The following is a 15,040-nucleotide window of genomic DNA, read 5'->3' as shown; positions in this document are numbered from 1 at the left end:
CATATTCGACTTAGAATGTCCAAACATGTTTAGGCAATGAAAGTCAAGGAAAAGACTGAGGAACCATCCCAGATCAAAGGACAATAAAGAGAAAGACAATAAATGCAAACTGTGATTCCAGACAAGATCATTTGCTTTAAAAACTGCTCGACTTGAACAGGGTCGGAGGATTATGTAATATAGTGTGCCAATGTATCAATTAATTTACTGATTAAATAATTATATGTTATGCTTATGAAGAATATAATTGGGAGGAAATACACATGAAAATATTTCAGGGTGGGGTGTTAGCAATTTATTTTCAAATGATTCAAGAAAACAAAGGTTTTCATAATGTATTTAAGATATTTCTTTAAGTTTGAGATTTTTTTCTTTAAAAAAGACTAAAAAAAGAACAGCAAAGATGAAGAAAATAGATTAACAGAATTTTACCAGACAACTGAGTTCTTTCTAAAACAGAATCAAATGACAATTCTAGAGACGAAAAATAAACCAATCAAAATTAATAGACAGGCTTAACAATAGATAAGATTTAGAAGAAAGAATTAATGAATTAGAAGACTAGTTAATAGAAAATATCTAGAAGGAAGCAGAGATAAAGAGGCTGGAAAATACAGATAGAAAATAAAAAAGAAATTTGGAACACACCAATGAGATCATATGTATATGTGTTGTGTGTTTTAACAGAATTCCAGGAGGAAAGAAGAATGGAACAGAAGCAATTCGTGAAGAGGTTACAGCCAAGAATTTCTTAAAATTTATGAAAGCCATTAAACCATTTGTTATGGGTTAAATTGTGTTGCCTCCAAGTCATATGTTGAAGTCCTAACCCTGTACCCTCAAGATGTGGACTTATTTGGAAAACAGAGTTTTAAAAGAAGTAATCAAATTGAAATGAGGCCATTAGGATGGGACCTAGTCCAATATGACAGATATCCTTATACAATGGGAAAACCTAGACACAGAGACATACACAGAGAAAAGACAATGTGAAGAGATATAGGGAGAAAATAGCCATCTACCAGTAAAAGAGAGAAGCCAGGAATAGAACCTTCCCTCATAGCCCCTGAAAGAATCAACCCTGCTGACACCTTGATTTTGGATTTCTAGGGTCCAGAAATATGAGACAATAAATTATTGTTTAAGCCACGCAGTTTGAGACACTTTGTTATAACAGTCCTAATAAACTAATATACCATCGATTTAAATAGTTCTACAAACCCCAAACCATACGAATATGAAGACCACATCTATCACATCTAGGCACATCACTGTATAACTACTGAACACTACAGACAAAGAGAAAAATAACTTATCTCCCTGCCTCTAATATTCTTTTATTCTCCATTCTGCTATCGATTCTGAAATGCAAACCTGATCACATTACTAGCAAATTAAAATCCTTTTTTTGGGTACTTGATCTACTAAATAAATCATGACTCCCTAACTAGCAAAATTCTGCTTCTGTCTCATTCTTTTTAATGTTGCCAAAGTCACAGAATGAGATAGACACTGGTATACCTTGTCTTCCAAGAGGAGTGGACAACATTCCCCGTTAAAGAGTTAACTCCAGTTTTAACTACAAGAACAATTACAGTGCCTCTCAGCCACAAACCATACCAATTTAATTCCAGTCAAAGTCAGCTCTCTCCCATAAAGAGTCATTCAAAAGATACCCATTTTATGGAGATGTACTGCTAGAGAGCATTTTATTACATAATTTTCATAATAATCCTGGGAAGCAGAAATGTTAACCTTTTAATTTGTAGATGAGGATATTGACAGAGAGGTTAAGTTTCAGTTAACTAATAATTAGTGGGTGTTAGGATTTTTTTGAAAAACTCTTACTGTCTGAAGCCTGAAAGAAAAAGATTTTCATTCATTTGGGAATATATTTTTTTCTGTAGGAAATACAGAAAATTGATTTAAAAAAGCATAAAACAGTAGTGTGGGGGAGAGAATAATTTTATCAGTTCCCAAAAGTGGTAAGTTTGGTAAAATTTTCTAACAATCTTTTCTCTTTTTTAAAATCCTCACCTGACAATGTTTATTGATTTGGGGGCGCAGGGTCGGGGTGGGGGGAGTGAGGGCAAGAGAAATAAAAACATCAGTTGGTTGGCTCTTTCAGGCGCCCCAACCAGGAATTGAACCTGAAACCTAGGTATGTGCGCTGACCAGGAATTGAACTTGCAACCCTTTGGTGTATGGGATGACGCTCCAGCCAACTGAGCCACCCAGCAAGGGCAATTGCCTATGATCTTTTCTTTAAAAAAAAAAAAAAAAAAAAAAAAAAGTTCTGAAAAACCACACATCGTGAAATAAAAAAAAAATTTTATACACCCGCTACCCATATTTTTCTTAAACGTTAATTATTTTCTAATATTCAGATCTCATTATATATAAAAGTCATGTGCTATTTTCTCCCTTTCCTCACCAGGAATATGTTTTTTGAGCTTAGAGAGAGAGAGAGAAACATGGATGTGAGAGAGACACTTTGACTGCTTACCTCCCACAGGCACATGGACCAGGGATCGAACATGCAACCTAGGTATGTGCCGACTGGGGATTGAACCCATCACCTTTTAGTGTACAGGTTACCAGTCTAACCAAGTGAACCACTGGCCAGGGCAAAAGTCACATGTTTTTTCTTTATGCTGTGAATCTGTAGACTTATCATTTCATACTCTGCTCTTTATATCACTATTTCAAATATTTCATCATAAAATTAACCCTTATCATTAAAATTTATTATAAACATAAAAAAATTAAAATCCTACAACTATCTTATATTGCTTTCAGAAATTTGTTCCTGACTACCTCTCCAGTTTTATTTATCACCTCATCATTGCAGACCCAGTTATCAGAAATTTCTCTCAGGTCCACCAATTTTGCCTCTTACATTCCCATGATTTTGACAATGTTCATAAGAGATTATGAGCTTTCATTTATTTAGTTACTGCAATTTCAGAGTTCAACTCCTTTGGGAAAGTTTTTCTCTCTCTCTTCCACTCCCAAATTAGATAAAGTATCAATTCAGTCTGTTCTCACAGAACCCTATAGTTACCTCTATTATGGTATTTATCACACAGAATTGCAGTTGTATGTTTCATTGTATTTTCTCCATCGGATCAAGAGTTCTATGAGAACAATGTTTCTTTTCTCCGTATTACACAATGCTTGGCACAGAGTATGTGCTCAGTAAATGCTTGCTTAATAATGCTTGCCATTTTTTTTTTAATACTTCCAAAGCAGAACTAAATGATTTTATGATTCTATAAATAAGAGGTTAGGAATTATAGGTCTCTATCAAAAAATTGTAACTTTTTTTGGGTCAAAATGATGAACTGATCATTCCCATTCATGGTTTCTCCCTCCTGAGGCTCCTATAAAGAAAAGTAAAGGAATATAAAGGTATAAACCAACAAGAAATGTACTTGAGAAAAAGGTTCCTACAGATTTTCAGAAGACAGAACATGAATGGAAGAATGATAAATGATGAGGCAGAGCAGAAGAAAATGAGGTCAGAAGTATACAGAAAGGGAGCTACATTTGGAAGACGATATATGTCTTACAGAATCCCTGAGAAACTTTAACCCAGAAAATGATGAGTATAAAAGGGTGGAGTGAGTAGTGGGGCCAAAATCAGGACAGAGCAGGGGTTGAAATCAGGACAATCAATTAAAAACGTGAATGCCAAACACTCAATATCGCCACCTCTGCAACTTTCATACTTGGCACTCAAGGCACTATGTCCCAGGCAAAAAACATGAGTTCTTCTCTAAAGAGTTAAAATACCCGGGCAAAAAACAAACCAAACTCCAGCCTTCCATCATTTAGAGCTCCTCCTGCCCTGACTATAGCCAGCTCCTCACCTACAGACTTTAACAGTGAAACCCAGGAGTAGATAATCCCTACCTATGGACAGAGAGCCCCTCAGCCAATTTTCTTCCATACCTCATCCTTAAATATGAATGGACAGAGAGAGATACAAGTTTTGAGGAAAGTCAAAATCATAAAAGAGAAAGATCAACACATCGACGAGGGGAAAAAAAAAAAACCCCAAAAGACTACCAGAAAATAGACAATTCAAGAAAGAGAAAAAAAAAGTTTTAGTATCTTCAGAGACACTAATTATTGTATGCCTAAAATCAGAAAGGGTTACTATAATAAAAGGAACAAAGAGAATCCTTAGATGTTTAAAATGACTCAAACATAAAAATATAAAAGATGAGGCTGGAATATAAAGTTGAAATCTTCCATAAGGGAGAACAAAAAAGATCACAGTTGAGAAAACATAGGACACGTTAAGTATCAATCTAAGAGGTCTAACATCTAGTTAAGCAATGTTCCTAAAAGAGAAAATAAAGAATATGGAGAGAGAAATTATTCCAGAGTTGAAGAACATCAACCTTTAGACTGAAAGAGCATATCAAGTAACCCATAATGAATGAAAAACATGTAGATACATCACTGTAAAAAATTCAGAACACCATGGATAATTTCCCAAAAAGCTTGTAGACAGAAAAAAACCCAAAAACAAAAAGTCATCTGCAAAGGATCTTGCAAAGAATTGATATAACAAATACTAAAGACAATGGAGAAATGCCTAGTAAACTATGAAGGAAAATGCTTTTCAACCAGTCACTATCAAAGCATATGTGAAAACAGAATAAAGACTCTTTAAGAAGTAAGGACTCAGAAAACTTCTTGCAACCCACCTCCTTTTTTGGAAATTAATTGAGGGTGCTCCAACAAAATGAGAGCATATGAAGAAAAGACACGGAATCTGGAAATAGAGGGCCTACCTACAAATAGTAGTAGAGTAGTCCTGGGATGAGATCTAGAGACTTAAAACTGGAGCAGAATAGAAGTTCTGGCTGGGAAATGCAGACTCAGAATATCTGATGTGAAAGGAGGAGTGGGAGGGCAGAGGGGAGGAAGGAAGGAGGCAGTAAGGCGGCAAACAATGAAAGAAAAAAATTCTGGGAAAAAAACAAACATCTCTACTATAACCATAATTACCACAAGACCTTGCAGGGAACAATGTTTACATAGTTATAATGTAAAAGCTTTGTTTATTCATTTCCAAACTTTAAAGCAAGGAAGACAATTATGATTATAGAATGGAATGTAAATATTATCAACTTCGACAACAGTATAAAAGTATAGTTCACTGAAGTTGGGAAACTGAAGAGACAGATAAAAACTAATGAGAAAGGATAAGGATGTTAATAAATTCATTTTACAAAGTGGGGAGTCTAGACTTATTGGTCAAAAAATAGTACAGTATAGCTGACGCTTAAACAACACAAGTCTGAGCTCCACAGATCCACTTATACGTGGATTTTTTCCCAATAAATATACAGCGAGTCCATCGGTCCTCTGTATCCCCCAGATTTCACATCCAGATTTAACCAACCATGGATCGGAAAAAAACAGAATTTTCAATCTGCAGAGGGGGAAGTCTGGCTGTATGTATTGTTCCATGTCATCTTAATATAAGAGCCTTGAGCATCTGCAGATTTGGCGTCCACCAGGAGTCTTGGAACCAATCCCCAGTGGATACTGAGGGATGACTGCACAGTAGTTAAGTTTTTGGGGGATTCAAAAGTTATATGCAAATTTTTCACTGCACAGGGAATAGGGGTCAACGCCTTTAATCCCCATGTATTTAAGGGTCAACTATACTTCAATTTACAAAGGTAATCAACAGATTTAAAAGTTATATAATGATATTAGGAGAAAGGGAAAGGCAGGTAAATATAAGCTAAATCCTTATTTGTCACATCAAGAAATTTAAAGATATTTCTTATATAGGATAAACCAAGAAAGAATATGGGCTTATTATTTACAAATATGGAGGCAAATGTCAGAAAAAAATAGCTAAGTGAGTTAAAAGGAGTTGTTTCTAGGAAGTGAGACTGATGGAATCTATTGGCTTGGCCAAAAATGTCCATTTAGTTTTTTCCATAAAATGAAAGACACATTTTTCATTTTCACCAATAACTTAATTAATTTGTTTGAGTATGTCATCTGTATCCTGCATGGTATAACGTTAATTGTTCTCAATTAATGTCTTGATTTGATTGCCATCAACTTCAACTGGTCTACCCGACCGTGGAGCATCGCCCAGAGAGAAATATCGAGCGTGGAACTTCATAAACCACTTTTGACATGTTTGATCAGTCGCAGCACCTTCTCCATACACTGCATAAATCATTTTTTGCATTTCAGTTGCGCTTTTACCTTTCTTGAAATATTAAAACATAATATGCCAAAAATGTGGTGCATTCTTCCATCTTCAGTATTAAAATGGCTCCACAAAAATTCTCCAATTTTGATAACTTTTTTTAAATGCATGCTGATATGATAGCTGTTACAATACAATCTAACAAAATTGTTTCAAATGAAGTTAAAGACAACTAAGCACTACTACAGCCAGCTTATGAAAGAAAGAACTTTTGGCCAACCCAATATAATTCCATATGCTTTTATGACCATATATGATGATTAAAACTTTAAAAAAAAATTAAGTACAAAAGGACTGTTTCAGAAACTATCAAATGTCCAATTATCAACTCCCGTTCCAAAGGAGGCTGGGACAAAGAGGGTCCTTAATTCAGTCAATTTACATGAAATTTAGTAACAGAATGTTTCCATCTAGTTTTCTACATATATTTCAGCCTAATTTTATATCCTGTAACAGTATCTTGGCATATTCTCTTTCAAATCTGGAGACATAATGCATAAATTAGATATGAGTGAGCTTTAACATCAGAAAGACCCAGGTCTTAATTTAGACTCTACTAGTTGCTAGCTATGATACATGTACAAGGTTACTAACCCTCTTCAAAAGTAACCTCATCTGTGAACTAGAGATGATAATGCTTATCCTCACAGAGTTAGACAACACATATAAAACAGTCACTGACATGCAGCAGGCAATCAATATGATAGCTTTAATTACTACTTACATTGGCCACCACTTTTACTTCTTTGTACTGTGCTTCATAGAAAATTCCAGCATTTTCCAGTGCTTCCGTTAGTGAGGGCCCATTTTTCACTTGCTTATCTAATCCATTCACAAATTCCTCCAGTTTGGCGCTTGCCTCTTCAAATTCTTTGGAGAACTTCTTCCCACCAGTCTTATCTAAAATAACAGAGGGAGTATTCATTTCAGGATAAAAAAAGAAAAAGTAAACAATTTAATCTTTGAAAAAATCCTACTCCAGATGACCTGTGAACCTGTTCTTGCTGCCTTAGTGTGCAATATTCTTAGTCTCATAATTTAACCTTAAAAAAGCTTCTCCAAATCACAAAAAAAGATCTGCTAGAGTTAAAACCAAGAGTGCATCATGAAGGCATCTGTGATTACAGTAAACAAAAGAACGTGCAACTAAAAGAAAGTTCACTGATTGCTTTTCTTTACAAATTTGGTGCCATGCTACTACTTGGGAATAATAGAATAAGGCTTGATTCTGTTCACTTAGACTATTAACGTAAAACTAAGGTTCACAAAAGTAAAGTGCCTCTCTGTGAATTGCGCTAAAATTCTTTTCTATCTGAAGATCCCTGATAACTTCATATCAAAAGAGTACACACCCTTACTTATCTTTGCAACAACAGTGATGTGATCATAAACTGTCACTTATTCTCCTAAGTATACTTTCCCATGACTGCTGGAATATGTATTTAGAAATGAATACAAATTTTGGCTTTGTCTCTTAGCTGTGTAACTTGGGCAAGCTACTCATCTCCTTATGAAGCCTTAGATTTCCCATGTACAAAATGGAGGTTTTTAATACGCTTGTTGTGAGGATTAAATTCCATAACATGTTAAATTTAAAGCAGATGCCAAAATGAATATCTAGTAGCCATTTACTCATTATTTCAAAAATATTTATCAAATGCTATTAATGTACCAGGCATTGCTCTAGGCACTAGATGTAGCAGTGAACAAAGAACATGAGATTTATATTCTAATAAATTTTTATTATTACTTATAATTCACAATGTAAGGAAAGAAGAGCAACTAACCAGATTTTACAAGGCATCACAATGATCTTATGAAAGAGCACACCAAACCAGTTAATCTCCCATGTGAAATACATCTGTTTCTATATAACCTAATACTACGTAAGAAAGCTCTAGATATGGGGAAAATGGCAGAATTTATTTCTTTAGGCTTTTTGAACTTATTTTTTCTCCAGCTTTCTTGAGATGCAATTGACATGTAATACTTATGTAAGTTTAATGTGTACAATGTGAAGGACAGAAATTTACTTATGAAATGCATATGCATAAAATCACTAGAAACCAGAGCTGGCACAACTGCTCTCTCTACAACACAAGGTTCTCCTTATGGGAGAAGCCAGGCTCACCACCTGAAAATGATGGATCTGGAAGGAAAATCTGAGTTATTCTAGATAAAAGGATGTACATATTACCTTTTAAGCATTTGAGAGTTTCTGTGCTACACACATCCACCCGCATAGTTGACAGCTGCTTTTCCTTCAATTCTATCTGATCTTCTGAGCGCTTATACAGCAGCAACTCTTCAATGAGGGCTTGAGACTGAACACAGAGCAGAGTCAAATTTCACTTACAAGATCACAGACTTATTTATCTTTCCCCATTAAAACCTAATAAAACCCAAAGGGGGGAAAATCTTTCACGTTTACTCATATTCAGGGATATTGGTATCAATTCTCATGTCAAGACATTTTTTTGGCCATATACTTTAAAAGATCCTTTCTCTTAGTCAAAGCTGATTTATGAATACAGGGTTAAGAATGAAACAAAGGTCCATGTATTTTTAAAATTTTAATTAGATAAACAGTCTTATTATGTCAACTCTATGCAAATTCTAATTTAGTTGGAGGATTCAGTACAGAGCTAAGCCTGTAATAGATTTTCTGTAGGAAGGTTATTTCTTCCAATAGGGAAACAGATAAAACTCCAAGTAATCTGATCCCAATCTGGATTCCTTTACAACTTAAAATATAAAATATAACTGATATGTAACTGAATAAAAATAAATCTTATGGACCATACAGGAAACTATAACACAAAAAGGGTGAATAATGCTTTGGTATGTACAACATATTCTGTAACTTACTCGAAATTCGGCAACTATCTTAGACTTGAGAGCAGCTTTTGGATTCGTGGATGCTGTTGGAATTAAACAAAAGGTCATTAAGAATACAGACAGAAAAATTAATTAATATTCAGAAAAATGTTTAGTTCTATATTTAAGGGTATACTTTTGAAGATATGTCAAACATGCACATTTAAATCATAATTTCTAGAATAAATAGTGGAGTATCAAATTTAAACACTCCCAAGCATGGTCAATATAAAAACATGTTGTTTAGATAGGACTGACCTACTTACCTCCAATAGGCCCTTTAAGTCATAAAGTCCTAGAATTATTGATTTGGAGATACTGAGATACATGAAATACCTTTCTTGCTAGTCTGACTGAGTATCAGAGGATCTCAATACTTCAAATTAAGTGTCCAGGAGCAGGACATCCAATTAATCCTGAGCACTGGCTGAAGAAAATGACTTACAAACATCAACTCTATTCCTATGTATTTAGCTCTGGATTTCTTTTTCTGCTGACTCAGTTCACAGCAAAACCAGCCAAGGAAAGTTCTAAGTACATTATCACTGTGGTGGAATTTTGGCTGAAATGATGACTCCTGTTGTTCCTAAGCATGCAACTTATGCCCAAAAAGATGTCAGAGGACTCACTTAATCATGATGAACATCAAATGCTTGCTGAAGCAAAACCATCCCAAGTGTCTTGATTCACCTCCTAATTCTCACTGTCTTTTACCTTGTTCCCTCCACACCTTCAGGTCTTTCTCAATATTCCTTAGTTTGGCCCACAGCAGCCTATCACATGCAGTATTCCACTCCCTTGGTCTCATGCTGGGTAAACATGATAAACACAGCAGGAGCTCCTGTTAGAGAATGAGCTTCTGGCCAGGATCTGAGGCCCATGTCTAATCTGGTAGACTGTATACCCAAATCTGGAGGATTTCATGGCTCCCACAGAAATGCTTCTTAATGCCTAGTCTCCTCTTCAGCTCTGTTGTTTAATGACAGCTGCCTCTAACTTCATTTATCTTTGAACCTGAGAGTTAGCCTGGGCACTATCAAGTATTTATTTTCTTCTTTTAATCCCCCAACTACTCTTGAATCTTCACTCATTTAAACCCTCTTCCTGCATTTTCTTTGTTTAAAAGTAGTTTTTTGTTTTTGTTTTGTTTTTTTAAGAAGTAACTCCATGGTGGCTTGTTTAGTATGTCACTGGGAGCCTCCCAGGCCTGGAAAACAAAGGCTTGCCCATGGTTTATGCGAAGTACGATGTCAAATGGTCTACATTTTCTTCTGCTCCAAAAAGAGGAGTTAATTTTATATTAGTTGAGATTTTGTTCCTTACTTTGTGATTTCTTCCACTGCTTATTCGGTTGTTTGTTCAGATTTTCTTTCAGCTGCTTCTGAGTTTTGAAAGTGGTACCTGGAAAACATTTCAGTTTTTGCAATCTGGCATTATGGGAAGCTGTTCTGTCTGTCCACTTCAGTGTCAAAGTTGTAGCATGAAAAAAGGCAATCCGAGACTGCGTGTTGTTTCTTTCTTTCCTTTTCTTTCATTTTTATAAAAAAAATAATAAAACACCTGCCAGATCTCTAAGAAGCTGCCAAACAAACATGATTTCTATAGTCAATGAAATCACTGATTTTGAGAATTGGGTAGGAAGCTTAACAATATCAGTTAACACATTCAAATGAAGAATTTAACAGCTTCTTAGAAGATGTTATTTTTAAAGCTAATTTCTAGTCCAATAATGGTCATGTTATCAGATATTACCAGCTTCTATTCCATGACTTAATTACATGAATCTAATACACAGGAACTAAATAACTTCTATAAAAAAAAAGGCACACAACTTACCATAAATCGAAACCAAAGCAGAGACTAAAGAATGCCAATATATGCTTAATATCAAATACTTAGTGAAAACTGAAACCCTGTCCAAAAATTCTCCAACAGTAAGAGGACAAGGCAGTAGTTATTCAGCACAAAAAGTGAACAGTTCAAACACTCAATGTAAAGTAAAAGAAGGAAATAATCAGATGGCCATCGTCATTTAATAGGCTTGACTTTCTTTAGTCAGTAAAAACAAAATTCAACCCTTCCAAAACCAATTCTACTGAAATTTTAATTCAAATTTTTATAAGTATTTAATTTTAAACAAATAAGGCTACATCCAAAACTTTATTTTTCATTATTCAGCAACAGGACCAGATCTATAAAATAGATATAATTTTAAAGACTGAACAGTAACTCAAATTTTCTTTCAGGAGAGAAAAGACACTTACTCAAAGCTTCTCTTAATGCCATAATCATTTCTTCTGGGTATACATTTCTATCTTCCCAGATTTTAAAGATTCGTTCTACAGACTTAGAGACAGATGGATCCCTGAGGAGAAAGAAAAAAATGAGATAGGGAACAATGTTAATATATCTCAAACTATAAATCTGAAAATAAAGTTGTCAACAAAATTATTTTCCAAATGTCTTCTAGTGTTTATTTTTAAACATTTTCCCCCACAGTTCCTAGGAGTAAAATCTTAAGTGCTCTTATTCAACACTTTCTATCAGTGACACAGATAAGGCTATAAACAACACACTAAACTTTTTGATGGATATGAAATTGAGATGGCTACTTAGTGTGCTCACTGACACACTGGGATACAAAAAGACAGACTGAATCTAATAAGATAAAATTAATAATGAAGAACCTGGTCCAAAAAATCAACTGCGCAAGTATAGAATAAGACAAGGCTTAGCAATGCTATACAGTTTGTTTTTTCTTAAAGGTTTTGCTGAAAATATTATGAATCAATCACATTCTGTAACATGTTTTCCAAAAAGCTACCACTTATCACATATCTAGAATGGTGGAGGTAAGAAGTATGACTTTACTCTGCTTCACAGACAGGCTTCTGTTTCAGGCTAGTCATCTTACTTTAGCAAGACAAAACTGTTAAAACAAAAGTGATTGACAAATAATTACCAGAAGGAAAAATGAAAATCGTATCTAATTTGGAACTGTAGAACAAATGGTAAACAATGCAGGGAGGTTATTCACTACTGTAAAGGAAAGGAATCAAACTGGTTTTATGTGATCCCAGAAGGCAAAATAAGGACTAAGGTATGAAGTAACAGGGAAAGAAATTTCACTCCATCAGATCCATTAGAGAACTGAGAACATTCTAACATTCTCAGCAGGTATGTCAAAAGACAAAATGAAAAAACAAAAAAACAAAAACATTAACTTCTTCCCAAGCAAAACTGCCAACCCCACAGGGATTTTGATGACAAAAACACTGAGCTATGTGAACTTTATGGCCCCCTTCGATCATGAATCCATACCACCCACACCATATGTTTACAGAGGACTTCTTTTCTCTTTGCCTAACAGCATGCACAGGAAGTAGAATTGTATTAAACTTCTACAAAATTATATTTTATAGAGATTTATTAAGAATGAAGACTCCTTATTTTTTATGCTGACACCCTTTCTCATTATAAAACATACATACACACATACAGTAGTATACACAGTATTTTTATAGCAGTATTTATTGTACTTACAGCACAGTGTATGTATATAGTACACAATACTATATACAGTAGTTACAAATTTCATATATTATAAACACCGTAATCTAAGAATATTTTATATTATAAATATTATATATATCCTATATAGTATACATATACTATACTATAGATAAACCTATGTATATAACACTGAAGAAATTATGAAAAGTGTAAAGAAAAACTGCTCATTTTCACCAAATGCATACCAATTTCAGCATTATTATCTTCTAGATTCCCCCCCATGGATGCTAGTATTGTATTTGAAATCAATTATATATATTTATTATATATACTTATATATGTGTGAACACATATATACAATTGTATTATATTCTTTTCACTTAACCAAACAAGCTGTTCCCAATGTTCTAATCTTTGTAAACATTACTTTTCATGACTGCACAATGACCTGTTATGTGACTATTCCAAAGTTTACCACCTGTCTACTATTGGATATTAGGTTGTTTCTAGATTTGTTACTACAATTAATGGTGCAAAGAGTATCTTGTGGTCCAAGTTTCTCTTCCTCCTTAACAATGTGGAATATTTTCTAAGGGGTGTTGTACCAATTTATACTCCTACCACCCATCTGAGTATACTGCTCACCACACTTCTGAACAATGGTTGGTGTCTCATTTCAATTTATATTTGTAATCTCAATTTAACCATTTCCCCTCTTTTAAAAGTCATACTATTAAAAATTTAAAATAAACTGAAAAGTAGAATTGCCTGGATTCGAAAAATTATCAAGATTCACCACATTTTCTCCATCCACTGTTCTTCTCTGTTGAAGTATTTAATTAATTCATTCTTACGCAAGGATATTTTTTTTCAGTTTTTAGAAAGAGATTAGGGGTTGGGAGGCAACGTCAATAGGAGAGAAACATTAATTGGCTGCCTCTCGTAGGCTCCCAGACCAGGAATCGACCTGCAACCTAGGCACTCATATGTACCCTGACAGGGAATTGAATCCACAACCTTTTGGTGTACGGAAAGATGCTCCAACCAACTGAGCCATAGCAGCCATGGCTGAAGTATTATTTTAGAGCAAATTTCAGCTATCATGTCATTTTACCCCTACTCAAAAAATCCTAAAATTTTGTTATATAATTATAGTGCTACTACCATGCTTAATGAAATTAACAATAATTTTTTAGTATCATCTACATTTATTCTATAATCAAATTTCCCTGAATGTTTAAAAAATGTCCCAACAGAGATATTTAAAATTATAACTTATTTTCTTAACATTCAGATGCATAATTTACTTAAAATCTATTGGGATATAGGATGTAAAGTCAAGTTCTAAGTAGATTTCCTATTAATTGCTCCATTGTCATAATTTCTCTTTTCTACGCTGATTTATTGTGCTTCCTCTAGCATGTAATTAATTACCTTTTCTTGGCTGCAAATTCTGTACCATTGACCCTATTTTATACTATACTATATTATCTTCAAAACAGTAGCTTACCTTCCCTCACTATAATTATATTTCAGTATTTCAAAACATTTCTTAGTTATATTATCACTTGTCTATTTTTCCGGAGTAAATCTGGAGTAATGTTAAGTTCTAAAAGAGGAAAAATTTGGCATTTTTAATTTGAAATAATTCAGAAAGCATTGTCTATTAACACCTATGAATTATTTATACAAGATTCTTTATTGCACCAAAGTATTAATATTTATGAATTTGTTTAATAGTCTCAAATACTATTTATTAATAAGGTTTCATGTATCTATCTTCTGTTAAGGCCACTCTTAGATATTTCATATATTTTATAGCCAGTATGACTCATCATCCCTTTTATTGCTAAGATCCCAGAGTAAAACTGATTAAGTTTACCAGAAATGTAGAAATTTCCCCCATCCTTTCTAACACTTGTTATTTTCTGGTTTTGTTTTGAAATTACAGTTATCCTAGTAGGTGTGAACTCTTTGGCTGCTTTTGAAAACTTTTTGTTTTACAATTTCATTACAATGACCAGGTTTGGATTTCTTTTTATTTATTCTACTTGTTTTATGTTGTGCTTCCTACATCTACCGGTTCATGTTTTTCATCAATTCTAGAGTTCTCAGCAATTCTCTCTTCAAAAGAACTCAGAAGTTCTCTCCTCCAGGATTCTAATTTGATGTTAAGGAGGCTCCTCATTCTAATGTTCACTTGCCCACCTCCTTCTTTCTATTGCTGCAATTCTAATTTCTTCAAAACCACTTTCTAGCTTAATCTCTTTTTCCTTTCTGGGATTCCTATCTGCTCTTTTCCAAATCTGTCCACAGTTCATTTCATTTCATTTAATCTTTCTTTACCATTTTTTAAAAAAGATTTTATTTACTTATTTTTTAGAGAAAGGGGAAGGGAGA

At 34.0% G+C, this 15,040-nt stretch overlaps 1 protein-coding gene across 7 annotated transcripts in view; it reads right to left on the bottom strand.

The window, feature by feature from the left end:
- The window catches only part of RPRD2 (regulation of nuclear pre-mRNA domain containing 2), a 92,709-nt gene that overhangs the window by 18,296 nt on the left and 59,373 nt on the right, over positions 1–15,040 (bottom strand). For 4 of the 7 annotated variants that reach the window (XM_054575303.1, XM_054575296.1, XM_054575324.1 and 1 more), the window contains exons 3-7: positions 11,392–11,492; positions 10,451–10,528; positions 9,119–9,171; positions 8,448–8,574; positions 6,975–7,150 (exon numbers count right to left, since the gene is read on the bottom strand). In XM_054575303.1, the coding sequence (XP_054431278.1) occupies positions 6,975–7,150; positions 8,448–8,574; positions 9,119–9,171; positions 10,451–10,528; positions 11,392–11,492 (535 nt within the window). The remainder of the gene's footprint in view (positions 1–6,974; positions 7,151–8,447; positions 8,575–9,118; positions 9,172–10,450; positions 10,529–11,391; positions 11,493–15,040) is intronic. The other 3 variants (XM_054575313.1, XM_054575329.1, XM_054575347.1) reach the window with 1 other exon arrangement.

The sequence above is a fragment of the Pteronotus mesoamericanus genome, unplaced genomic scaffold (genome assembly GCF_021234165.1).
Source record: "Pteronotus mesoamericanus isolate MK-2021 breed Mesoamerican mustached bat unplaced genomic scaffold, CSHL_Meso_final contig_1108, whole genome shotgun sequence".
NCBI lineage: Eukaryota > Metazoa > Chordata > Mammalia > Chiroptera > Mormoopidae > Pteronotus > Pteronotus mesoamericanus.
This window is presented reverse-complemented; position numbering and strand designations above follow the sequence as displayed.